The 12,835-nt window shown below is 44.2% G+C and overlaps 1 protein-coding gene across 3 annotated transcripts in view; it reads left to right on the forward strand.

The window, feature by feature from the left end:
- Window positions 1-1,651: 1,651 nt before the first annotated feature.
- GRIA3 (glutamate receptor, ionotropic, AMPA 3) overlaps window positions 1,652-12,835 on the forward strand; it is a 306,486-nt gene continuing 295,302 nt past the window's right edge. For 2 of the 3 annotated variants that reach the window (XM_012001497.1, XM_012001496.1), the window contains exons 1-2: window positions 1,652-2,068; window positions 3,262-3,420. In XM_012001497.1, coding sequence (XP_011856887.1) covers window positions 1,960-2,068; window positions 3,262-3,420 — 268 coding nt within the window. In that variant the 5' untranslated portion in view covers window positions 1,652-1,959. Of the gene's footprint in view, window positions 2,147-3,261; window positions 3,421-12,835 lie in introns of all 3 variants that reach the window. The other variant, XM_012001495.1, reaches the window with a different exon arrangement.

Below are 12,835 nucleotides of genomic sequence, written 5' to 3' on the forward strand. Positions count from 1 at the left end.
GGAGGAAACTATGCATTATCAGAATGAATAGAAATTCGGGAAGGGCCTAGAACAATTTTTCTGATTTGAAGCCATTTTGTTCCATTGTTCCCGGCTCCAGCCTAAGTCTTGCCAAATCCAAAGTTCTGGAGTAATTGATATACTAGCTGGGCTCCAGGGTCCTTCTATCCCCTGTATATTCCCAATTGTATCCCCAATGTATATCAGTTCGCTTTACACTGGCAGGAAAGTTCATGTTCCACTTAGACCAGCAGGAGAGGATATGAAAAGGAAAATAGCAGGTGTGGGGAGGATAAAACCCATGCCTTCTACAGTAACTGTAAAGTAAAAGTGAAAAACGTAAGAGATAAAGAGGATTCTTTTTCCTCATTGCAGGAGAAAGGGGCTAGGGAGAGGGGTCAATAGCCCAGGAGGTTCATCCGCAACATGCTATGGAAAAGGCCACCCGTCACTGAAATCTGGTCGGTACTGTAGGACTTCATATGTTCTTTGCTTGCCTTAGAGCAGAGGGGAAGAAGAGTCAGAAAGAATTGATAACCTCTGAGGTCATCACTCAGGGATCTAGGCTGCTAAGTCCAGAGGCAACACCAAGGGAGCAATGCAGCTAGGTACAGTTTTCTCCAACCTCAACTTTCAATCCCCACCCCCAGACCAGCTCATTCCCACACCTCCCTCCTCCTTGGTCAGTGAGCCTGAGCGTCCTTTTCATTAACCTTTTAGTTACTACCTCCACGCACATACTTTTTCCTACGCCCTCCAAAGAAGTCAGCCCCATACTGCCCATCACTGCCCAGCACCGCCCACCCCATGCCCCCGCAAGCCGGCCTCAGCACTAGTTTAAGGGGAGGGACACGCCTCCCAAAGCTGCGGGGATGGGGGTGGGGGTTGCTCACTCGCCGTCGGATCTCTGCTGTAAAAGCGGAGCGGCAGAGACCGGGCATGCGCAGCATCTTTGGGCGCATTGTGATGGGAACTGCTTCTCTGAGTCTCTACAAAGACTCTGGAGTAACCACTAATGGCCCTCCTAAGGCCCCCCTTCTTTAAGACAGACACATGAACACAGAGGCAATGCAGTTTTTTTTTTTTTTTTTTTTTTTTTTTTTGAAGGGTGGGAGGAAGTTGCAGCTTAAAAGGTTGATCCACGTTAGGAGTGGTGTATTTCTATTGATCCCGTCTTCCGTGTCGACAAATGCCAGCGCCTAGGCTTTGCAGTCCGGGGCTGCAGTTTGCAGTAGAGCTAAGCGGTGTGCGGCTTTAATTCCACGTCAGATCAACTTTGATCAATATCCCCCTACCGGCCCAATTGGAAGAGCCCAATTCACCGGCACTGAGCCTTTTCGCTCTTTCCTTCCCCCCCCACCCCCCACCCCCGCTTTAGACCTACCATCTTTTGCGGGGGGGACGCGGGGAGAGTCTCAGATTGTCTTGATAATTTATTCTTTCATTCTCTTTCTTTTGCTTCTCTATTTTTGTTTTTCGGTGTTTTGCTTGTTTTGTTCTGTGTTTTAGGTTCTCTCTCTCTCTCTCTCTCTCTCTCTCTCTCTCTCTCTCTTTCATCATAGGGAGAGGAATCGCTTTGGCAAACCCAGCTTGCAGCCAATGAACCCGCCTTCCAGATTGGTGTGAAGACAGAAGTGAGGTGGGGGGAAGGGAGGGGGTGTGAGAGATCCTGGGAGTGAGAGAGAGAGAGAGGGAGCAAGAAAGGAAGAGAGAGAGAGCGAGAGAGAGAGAGCGAATAAGAGAGAGAGTAAGAGAGAGAGAAGAAGAAGAAGAGGAAGAAGAGGAGGCGGCGACAGCGGAGGAGGAGGAGGACTAGTGTGGGGTGGAAAGGAAGAGTGAGCGAGAGCAAGTTAAGGGGAGGGGGTGTAAGAGCCAACGGATTCTTTTTCTTTTTCTATTATTATTTTGACGACTCCTGAGTTGCGCCCATGCTCTTGTCAGCTTCGTTTTAGGCGTAGCATGGCCAGGCAGAAGAAAATGGGGCAAAACGTGCTCCGGGCGATCTTCTTTTTAGTCCTGGGGCTTTTGGGTCATTCTCACGGAGGATTCCCCAACACCATCAGCATAGGTAAGCGCAAGCGAGCCAGTCGGTCGGTCCAGGCTCTCCCTCACCCGAGACCACTGCCCTGGCAGGGCTTTCGCTGCGGTGGGTCCCTGTCTTGTATGGCCTGGGAACTGGGACTGGGGCCGGGGACCGGCAGAGATGGTGCGGGCGGGGGGCGGGGCGGGGGGAATCTGAGCCTCAAAGAGGTGGCTGGTCTGAAGAACCTCTGGGACAAGAGAGGGGTCTCCTGGGGATAGTGGGGGTAAAATGCTAGGTTTTCCGAGCTGAGAGGAGCACCGGAGGCGAGCAGGAGGCTGGGATGCTGCAAGGGGGTGAAGAGTCGAGGTTTTTCAGCTCGCTGCTCTGGACTTTGCCATGGCGTGCGTGCAGCTCCTGGAAGTTGTCCCAGGGTAATGCCGACTGTCTGGCCGCGCTAGGGCGCATAACCCGGGCCCGGGGTGCTCAGTCCGGGGTCTCCGGTTGTCGGGAGACAGGCTGGTGCTGGGGGAGGTGGAGCCCACTTTGGATCTCCCAGACCCGGGCAGCAGCCGGAGTCGGTGGTGGATGGGGTAGGAGGCGGAGGTGAGACAAGGGGGTTAGACAAGGAGCTGAGCGGGCAAGCAGCGAAGTCACGCAGACCACGAATTCATGAATTGCCGCTGTGTCTGTCTGCAGCCCGGCTCCTGGGCTCCTGGAGGGAGTTATCTTGGCTTCTGTCTGTATTTACAAGTCTAGAAGTTAGAATTTTTGCCATTACTGAACCAGCCCCCTGTATTGTCACGGGTGAGGGTGGCTATGGGGAACGGGTTGGGGTAGCAGGGGGAACAATATTGTTTTTCTTCCCAACCTTTCCCTTCACACAAGGAAAAGATGACCAGCTGTGCGGATGGGGAGGGGGGGTGGGGGGCGACTAGAAAAAAAAGAAGGCTTCCGCCTAAGAAAGAACCAAGTCTCACTCTTGGTTCCATCGTCCTAACCCAAAACAGCCCCCTCTTCTCCCTTCTCTCTAGCCTCTTCTTTTCAGTCTAGAAAATCCAGGTTTCTCTTGGCCAAAATCTGAGTTCACAAGTCTTGAAAGACACACAGGTTGAATATCAATCCTCAATCCCATATCCCAGTAGCATTGAGAGGTATCCGGTATCTATATTGTTCCCCAATTTCTAAATGGCCCTAGGGTGGGGGAACACAAGCCAAATCTCCGTTCCCTTTGCTTATAGGTGGACTTTTCATGAGAAACACAGTGCAGGAGCACAGCGCTTTCCGCTTTGCCGTGCAGTTATACAACACCAACCAGAACACCACCGAGAAGCCCTTCCATTTGAATTACCATGTAGATCACTTGGATTCCTCCAATAGTTTTTCTGTGACAAATGCTTGTAAGTAGATCTGCTTTTCCTCCCTTTGGGACGTTGGGGACCTCATTTGCATCTTTCTTGTGGCACTTAGGGTCTGTGTGTGTGCTGGGAGATGACTGCCTCAGTAGATATTTTAGGGGCTCTGATCCATCCGGTTTCATGCTGCATAAATCAACTCCAAAGGATACTGCTGAGGGGCTTAAGACAGTAGGAAAAACTCAAGACAGTGGGCAAAAGTCTGCTCCAAATAGTGTTTGATGCAAAAGTTTCATTTTCCTCCCTGCTAACCTAGTGTGTTCCTTCTCCAACTCTCTCTCTCTCTCTTTTTTTTTTAACTGGGGAAAAAAAAGAAAGAAAAAAATAGCATGGTTGTTCAGAGAAATTTCTTCAGATGAGATTAAAAAAAGAATCAGCAGCTTCTTGATTGAGTCAATTCAGGATGTACATCACTTGACTGTTAAAGCTAGTGCCTGGCTGTAGGAACGAGCTGAATTTGACAATTGCCTAATGTGTAGGAAGCAAATATGAGAAATTCTGCAAACAAGTGACCTTGAGGGGCAGAACAGGCTGGGTTCCATGGCCTCTTTCTGTCCTCAAATATTACCTTACTTACTGAGAGAGCTCTGATAGGAACTGATAAGACTACAAACTGATTGCAAGTGATGAATGCCTAGCGAACTGAGGGGAAGGGAGAAAATGGTGATCAGGTGATGATTTGGAAAACTAGTTCTGCCTCCCCTAGTGTTGTTCACCCCCATGATCGTTAAGGACAACACAGTTCTTAATTTAGAGCAAGGAGGGGGCAGGAGGAGAGGAGGCTTGGAGCAGGAAAACTGAATATGGAAAGAGAAGTAATTCAGCCCCAAAGCCGGTTCTGAAATCCTTAGCCGTACCCCGTGATTATTCCTCTGAAAAGGGGACATTTTGTAAAATACAACCAAAGGAACCTAAATGGCTAATAGCCTGTTGGACATATGGTTTTACTTGAATGGAATGTTTCGTGAGAAAGACTGAGAATTCTTCATGTAAGCTTATTTCACTAAAAGTTTTCACAACAATGAGGCTGAATATGGTATAAAATATGCTTTGTTTTTATGGCTGATGTAGTTTGGAATTTGGGGTTTTTTTTTTCCTTTCTCTTCCAAGGGAGAAATGATGTTTATGTTTGGATGGGTGAAACTTTGTGTATGACTTTCTTTAAATCCTTCTGCCTCAAAGGATACATGGTTTCCAGAAACCATCAAAAGGGTCTCTCTCCAAGGGCACAGATTCCTTGGCTTTGACGACTTGGGTCAAGGGGTTGGGGGGGTGATATACTCTGCAAGAAATATGACAGTTTTCAGCTTTAAGAAAATTTTAGCTGAAGATACAGATCCTTATATGAACATGTTCTGAGATACTCCATATTTGACTTTCTTTGGCTTTCTGACATTGACAAAAATAGGAATTTATTAATTCCAGCTAAGTGTGAAAGTTACGAAATATCTGTCTATACTTTGCATCTTATTTTGGTAATCCCAGCCTATCTCCACAGCATTTACAACACACATCTGACTCTTAATCCTGCAGCACTGTGATCTTGTCAAGAGGCTGAATCACAAATGCAGCTTCCTAAATATCAATTAGAACAGATTTAAAACTAAATACATTAAACTACCAGGGTTTATTATCATTAATAACAAATAATATTTATTTCAACTCCCTTCAGTGTCTTTTCACTGATGAGAACTGGGATAAGAGAACCATTTGGTTTCTCAGAAATGATTGATTTCCAAGGTTTTTGGTCCTGTTCTTATGGTCAAACCAGATTGACACCCACCAGCCCTAGACTATCGGAACCCCACTCAAGAAGCAATCAGAAATTATTCTTGCCATGTGAAAATCTCAGGTTTAGGAAAAGGCAATAAGTCATCCATATTGGTATTGAGTTGCCTTATTGCCTTACCTCTCAGGGCAATAAGAGAACAACCATGGGAAAGGAAAAGAAATTGATGAAAATCCCTCACCGTAAATTCATAGCATTTCCACTTACAAGGCTGGGTTGTGGCTAGGGGCTTGAGAGTTTGGGAGAAGGAGTGTGGCTCACTGGGCAACAAGAAAAAAAACGAAAACGTGACCTTGCCCTTAGTTATGTCAAATACACATGTATGCATGCACAGACATACGCAGCAAAAACAGCTAGAAAAACCAGTGTTGTGTATCTAGCTGCCTGTTGCTTTCTCTGAAGACAGAGGAGGAAAGCTGTCATCTTCTCTGGTCCCTGAAACAGACATCTCTGAATGTCACAATCATTGAATGGGGGCCAGAACTCAAAGCTGTCTCCAGGCAGCTGCTGCCTGGTAGCTTAGTATGAGAAAGATGACTCGTCTAACCATAGTCTTTGAATGCAGAAACCAATGATTTCAAGGGGCCAAAGAAGCCCTGGAGGTGTTTCTCATTTCTGCCCCTGGCTTTGATTGTTCTTTTTCTTGTGGAAGTGGAGATCAAATATTTCCAACTGGCATGAAATTCTAGTTCAGTGCTGGAGCCTGACAGGTGACCCCCAGGTTCCACTCCTCCAATTGATCGCCCTGATTGTGCAAAGAAAAATCTCTGTATCCTCTGGCCTGCCCTTCTCTGGAGACCTAGGGAGAATTCCAGAAAACCACAGATGAGTCTCAATCTGGCCAACCACCTCTCCTATCTGGTTCAATATGGAATGGGCTGCAAAAATTAAAGAAACTTTCCCTTATTCCTAGGCAAAATTCCTAGTTTCAACTTTCCTTAGCACTAGAATTGATCTCTTCTCATGATCTTTCCTGCACCCTCAATCCTGAGGCAGGCACACACTTTCTAGGGTGTAGGTGTGCAGGTAAACGAATATACAAAGAATAAACAAAGGGTAATTCCTTCATTTTTGTGTCCCTGTTCTCCGTTCTCCCTCCGCATTACCCACCCCTACAACCTCTGACAACCTATTTAAAAAGTTTCCTTGTGATGAATCCCAGGCATCAGTTATTTAAAGACTCTTCTTCATCAGAAACCAATTCTTTTGCACAACCCCCAAGAGGTTTGCTTAAGACAGACTCCAACTTTATTCCATGTCTTACAAGGCCAATAAGAGCCGCACTGGCTTTGAAAGGTGGTTAATTTGGGATCTCAGCTCAGAGATGGATTGAAGTTTATCTAAGAGACTCACCTGATTTGAAGCACATGTTCCCATTTCATGGGAATTTATAGAGTTTGCTGCCTTACTTTTTAACTCAGCTAGATAACCCCAGAACCAAGAATGGTGTGAATATTTTGACTTCAGGATACATACATTCATAGACACACAATCAGTATATATGAAAAGAGATGTATACACATGTAAGTTACATGTTTGTTCTTTAGAAAACAGATTTGATAGTCCTAAGGCTTTGGGGGCAGGGATATGGAAACACCAAGGGATTGATGTGTCCCATTGTGTGGCTTTGCTGTCCTGGTTCCTCAGGAAACGTCGCCGATTCCCTTTAAGTCCCCTCCTGTGTCTTGCTGCTGTGCACTTGTAGTGCACTCCACACTACACCGCCCCAGCCTCTGCAGTGTCAGCTCATTAGCACACAGATCTCATATTCCCTCTCCGCACTGTCATTGCAAAAATTGCTGTTGTACACCTTTACAGCCAACAAATGTGCTTGTGGATTACGCACTGTTTGCAAGAAGCAGGGAAAAGGCAAATGTAACCTTAAAGGTTATTCACCATGGAATTGTGCTCTAAATGCATTGGCTTAAATAAAAATCTGTTGATGGAGGCACAATGGTGATGGTGGGATTCAGAATAGGACTTAGGAGTGCAGGCTCTAATGGAGTCCCAAGTAAAATTCCTTTTGCTGGCTAAACCTAACCCATCAGATGCAAATTTTTATTCCATTAATTTTTTTCAAGCCATTTGAAATATACCTGCTGAGAACACACTCCTTTTATAACTGAGCGCGTTTCACTACCAAATATACTTAGCTGAGACAGGTTTCTTTCTCTTTCCTACAGAGTCACAATCTAATTATCTAATTATTCTAATTGCCAAAATCAATTTAACTATTTATGTCCATTTGGGAAGGAAATGTCTCCCTTGATCCTATTCTTTGCAGTTTGGTGGGTTTTGTTTTGTCTTGGTTTGGCTTTGGTGTCTGTCCTTTCCATGTAAGATTTGGAAACCAGGTGAAGACTCCTGGGATCAAGATCAAGGCTCCTTCCTTTAAACAGATTTTGCCATACTACCCAACATTGACTGCTCTGGCTCCACTCCCTCCCTCACTCCCCCTCTTCCCTGCCTTTGTGCCTTTGCTGCTCTCCCTCTCTCCTCTGTCTGCTGGCCAGCCTTCAGTAAGCTTGCCGGCTTAGCTCACTTCTCAGCCCGTCTGGCTTAGCCCCCTAAAGCACAAAGACGTTGCCTTAGTGGTGCCAGTCAAAAATTTAAGTCATCTTTTTACAAGGTTTATTATGGTTTTTAAAATTTATTTTTCACAGGGCGGGGGAGGGAAGAAGCTGATGCTGTTCATTTGGGCCATAAAAATAGATGGCAATCAGCAGGCTGTAAAGGTGAGCTTCCTGCAAAGTGTATTACCTCCCCTAGAAGGCAGCTTCCTATTGATCTACTAAATCAGGGGGGAGAGCAGCAAGAAGGATTTAAAGGAAAGGAATAAGGGGAATTATTTTGTTCCCCATCTACATTTACTGCAAAATGGGCCATGGTTTTTCTTCCTCTCTGCAATTTTAACTTTTTTCCCTAAAATGAAACTAGTTTTTCACATTTTCCTACTTCTGCCCCTACAGAGGTAATTTCCTTAATTCTGCATTTCCCTCCCTAGTCCCTAAGATTGAGTGATAATAGTGGAGGATCGATGAGCTTTTTGTTATGTTTTTGGCTCCTGATGTATTTTTAAATTTCATTGTTATGGGTAGTCAGAGGTGATTGGCTGGTTTCATTTTAACAGATTGAAAAATAAATGACGCTCCTGAGGCATCATTATTTGTCTTCCTTTGTGGATAAGAGATTTGTCATTTTTACACAGTTGGTTTAAGGATTAAATGATGGCATAGATTTTAAGAGAGGGTCAGAATTTTAGAAGATAGAATTCCATAACTTTGGGGGAGACTAATAAACATGCTTATCCAGATGATTTCCCTATCAACGTCTTAGATAGAGACTGCAAAACAAATTTGAAGGACCTTTCATAAAACCATCTATCTTCAATGAAGGTCAAGCAAATAATCTGTATACTTTACCTGCTCCATTAAAAAATCAAGTTTTGACTTTATTCCTTTGGCTTTGTTATTTTGAGTCTTATTAGATAAAATATCCACAGGAGGGTGCAATTAAAACCCCAGGTGGGGGTGATAGGTATTCTTTAGCAGCACTGTGGGAGTTGTGCAGACAAAAGGAATTCCCTCCAGCTTGGTAGTTGCTCAGAAACTGTCTGGGCTCCAGATACAGAGCTACAGATAGCCTCAACCTGTGTGGGATGAGCCTTGAGCTAAGGCAGCAGCCCCTAAAAAGGGTCAGTCCTTGCCAAAGGTTAACATGGACAGAAATTGTCTTCCCCATATTTCTATGTCTTCTATTGCCATTATTTTCTTCTCTTGCTCTATCCATCCAGTTTGTCTCACTCCCTTTTGCTGGTCTCTAACTGCCTACTCACTGACCAGCCCCTGATTCTGGCATCCCATCCACACTAAACTTACCTAGGGACTATTTTCTACCCTAGACTTTTCCAGACCTAATTCCCAGACCTTCTCCTTCTCCACCAGAATATCTCTATTCTTGGTCCATCCTCCAAGGATGTAGAATGCAGTAGGGCCTGCACTCTACTTTGGGGGTGACAGCTTTATATCTAATATAGGTATATATTTCATACATATGAAAGTATCAGATAAATGGTAAAGGGTTAATATATGTAACAGGGGGAGTACTTGCTTTAAATCTAGGGACTATGGGAAACATACTGCCTCAATTTCAAGGAAAGATACTTAAATAGGAGTGTTTCTGGGTATTATTCACAGAGTGACCGTCCACTCTACCCAAACTAAAGGTCAGCTGGCTTTGGTCATAGAAGACTTTTATAGGCCAAAGTACAAGTCTAACTGCACATAGTAGGTTGGGTGTAAGTACACCCGAGGCATAGGCAGGTTTAACTTCTTCATGTTGAATCTAAAAGCCTTTGGGGGTAATTTGGGAAGCTGCTAAAGTTCATAGGTATTTATTTTATTAAAGAGGCTGTTGTGGAGTCTGAACCTGCCTATGTGGGCACTGTCAGGAGATGCACTGGCACAGAAGGAAGGTTATAGGAGAGGATAAGGGTGGGAGAGAAGCTGTGTTTCCAGCTGTAAGTTTCCTTTCCCTGGGATGGTATGTGGAATGCCATATTTAAGAGGTAACATCTGTCTCACAGTCACTAAATGGTACCTCTGGAGGTATTTGGAAGCATAGTTAAGCAGTATCTCCTCCTCCCTCCATCCTTCCCTTACCTTGTCTCAAACATACACTCTGGCCTCCCTCCCAGTAGAAATAACCAGCATAGTCTCTTCTGGATTTCCAGTTGGTCATTGGTCACAGAAGTGTTTACATTCCATGCTCTATCTGGACTTCCCTGTTCCTCAGTTCCCAACTGTCACTGGCTTCTTAAGCAATTATCCTCAACACAACCATCATTTGATCTTATTTGGAGGGTGCAGGGGAACAAGGATAAGAATAAGGAGAGGAAACACAGCTGGTAATGATCCCTCAACCCTATGAGGCACAATTCAGTGTAGAACAGCACTTCTTAATTTTTCATGTGCACACCAATGACCTAGGAATCTTGCTAAAACAAAGATTCTGATTCATTAGGTCTGTGATGGTGCCCAAGAATTTGCATTTTTAGCAAGCTCCCAGGTGATGCCAATGCTTCTGGTCCTGGAACCACACTTTTAGTAAGAAGAGCCCAGAGCAAGGAGACTGTGATCATTAAAGGAAAAGGCTCTCGCAGACAAGCTCTTATCCATGTTTGTATCTTCTTGCCCTCCAAAGAAGGTTCTGCAAGAGACACATTTGGCTCATTCTTACTCAAGTATGTATCTGTCACATTCCCAACAAGCCCGTGTCTATTTCAGCCAGGTCTGTAGATGGCATTACTAGATATCTGATGATAGCATTTAGAGTTGTTTTATTGTAGGGATGTGGAGTGGGGACTGAAAGGCAGGTTCAGAGAGGAAGTAGATCATGAGCCCGGGTGACAGTGTCTTGGCTTCTTGCCACACCCCAAAGTGCCCCTTTTAGAAACAACCTGCTCAAGAGAGCGAAGGTTGGCGTGCAGTTCCAACTCCCTTTCCACTTTGCTTCTCTGGGTCAAGGCATGCCAGAAGGAGGCATGTAACATCTGCTCCTCAGCTGTCTGACTTCCCTTAAACAGGGTTAGAAACAAGAAGTACAACACAACCTGAATTCTCTCTGGTTCCTTAAGAGGCTGAAAAATTTACTCCATTTTCAAGGCCTGTGCCAGGCACACATTGATGGGAGGGAAGGGAAGTAATGTCACTTTCTAGCAGACCTGAGTTGAGAACTGCTCCAGGGAAGTCATTAAAAACTTACCCAGTGTCATTTGAGTACCGCAAAATTGCAAAATTCCCCGGAAAAATTGCCCCCCAACAGTGTGCCATTAGTCTGAAATTCCACAAATTCGTTTATTTGTATTACTGCACTGAAAGCCTGTGCCAAAATGCAAGTGTGCTATCTGGAAGGGAATAAATTAAATCCTTATCAGTCATTAATACTTCAACCAGAATTCTCTGTTCAGATTACCACCTGTTACCTTGCAGGATCCTCCAAGGGGGCTTTCCAAGACAGATAAATGACCCAGAACAAGATACCTGCCCAAGGAAGTGAGGCACCAAATGGACTGTGGGCATTCAGAGGGGCGCTGGTAGACTCTTGAGGATAAGGAAGATTCCCTCAAATATACTTCACCTATTTTTCAACATTTGACCTTCTCCATGGATAAATTCTGGTACTTTATTCACTAAGATTTTAGTTATCTTTAACTATTTTAGTTGCCTTTGACTGAAGTCGTACCCTTCTGATGGTAGTGGGCCTGCTGCCTGTTCTGTGTGTGGTGTTTGCTGCAATAGGTGATTTCAGCTTCAGGATTTTCCACAGTTACTGTGGAAAATTTTCAGAGATAAAATCAGTTTGTGATGAGGGGTGGTGAGAATTTTTTTTAAGGTTTTAAAAATTGTTGTGATCAAAAATAATTCCCTCTCAATTATCCATGATTGGATGAACTACCTTGCCAATTACTTATTGCAACCAGGGCCCTCATCTTTGTAGCTCCCCAGAAAGGGGTCAAGCCACAGGCGATAAATGAGATGGGAAGGGGTCAGGACCCAGCTCACAGAGGGGTAAGTTCATGGGTGTGGGTACAGGTCTTTGTGTAGGTGAACACCCTTGTACAATTAAGATCAGAAAGGCCATTAATGTCCAAAGTCAGTCAGAACCTGTTACACATTCTCAAATATCCTAGTATGTCATTGCAGTTTCCAAAGCTCCTTGTTCATTTAACAGTGTTTCTTGAATTGGGCCACTTGCTTCAGAATCACCAGAGATGCTTATTAAATATGAATTCCTGGGTCATACCCTAGATGTATTGAATCAGAAAATATCAAGATAAGCATTTTACCAAGGTCTATGGGCGATACTAAATGCATACTTTGTTTAGGAATCATAGGTTTAAAAAGCCCCAGAACTACAGAGATATACAGGTTCAGATTGGATATTTATTGAATACCCACTGAGCACCAGGTATTATGCCAGGCACTTTCACATATGTTACTTCTCTATGTAACTGAGGTGCTATTGGCCTATGCAAGCATTAGAGAATTTGGCTTTCAGGCTGGAAATCTAAGACTTGGAAGAACTAAGAGACTAACCTCAAGTCATAGTCTCTGAGGGAAATAAAACAAAATGCTCTTTGAGATAGTAAGTAGAGACAAAGGAATTATTTTCATTTTGACAATGCTTCTTCCTTTCTTTGCTTATTAGCTAATGATTCGTCCTCAGACATGCTCTGAACTAGATGTCATGGCAAATGCCAACCCACTTATTAAAAATAAATTTATTACAATCAGTTCATATAGCAATCAATATGCCCTCTTCCCCATCCTTGCTATCAACAAATTTAAAACCAGAGCTAAAATAATAACAGTTACCATTTATTAAACCCGTACCACATGGAAGGCACTCTGCTAAGCATTTTACATGCTTTATCTCATGGAATCATCACAATATTGCTACAAGCGAGGAACTCTCATCCCCATTTTCTAAAAGAGGAATCATAGGTAGTTCAAAATGTATAAGCAACTAGCTCAAGGTCACACAACTAGCTAAGTAGTGGAGCCAGGATTCGACCTGAGATCTTCCTGTCTCTAGAGCCTGAATCAATTT

Source organism: Mandrillus leucophaeus, unplaced genomic scaffold (genome assembly GCF_000951045.1).
Source record: "Mandrillus leucophaeus isolate KB7577 unplaced genomic scaffold, Mleu.le_1.0 Scaffold661, whole genome shotgun sequence".
Classification (NCBI taxonomy): Eukaryota; Metazoa; Chordata; class Mammalia; order Primates; family Cercopithecidae; genus Mandrillus; species Mandrillus leucophaeus.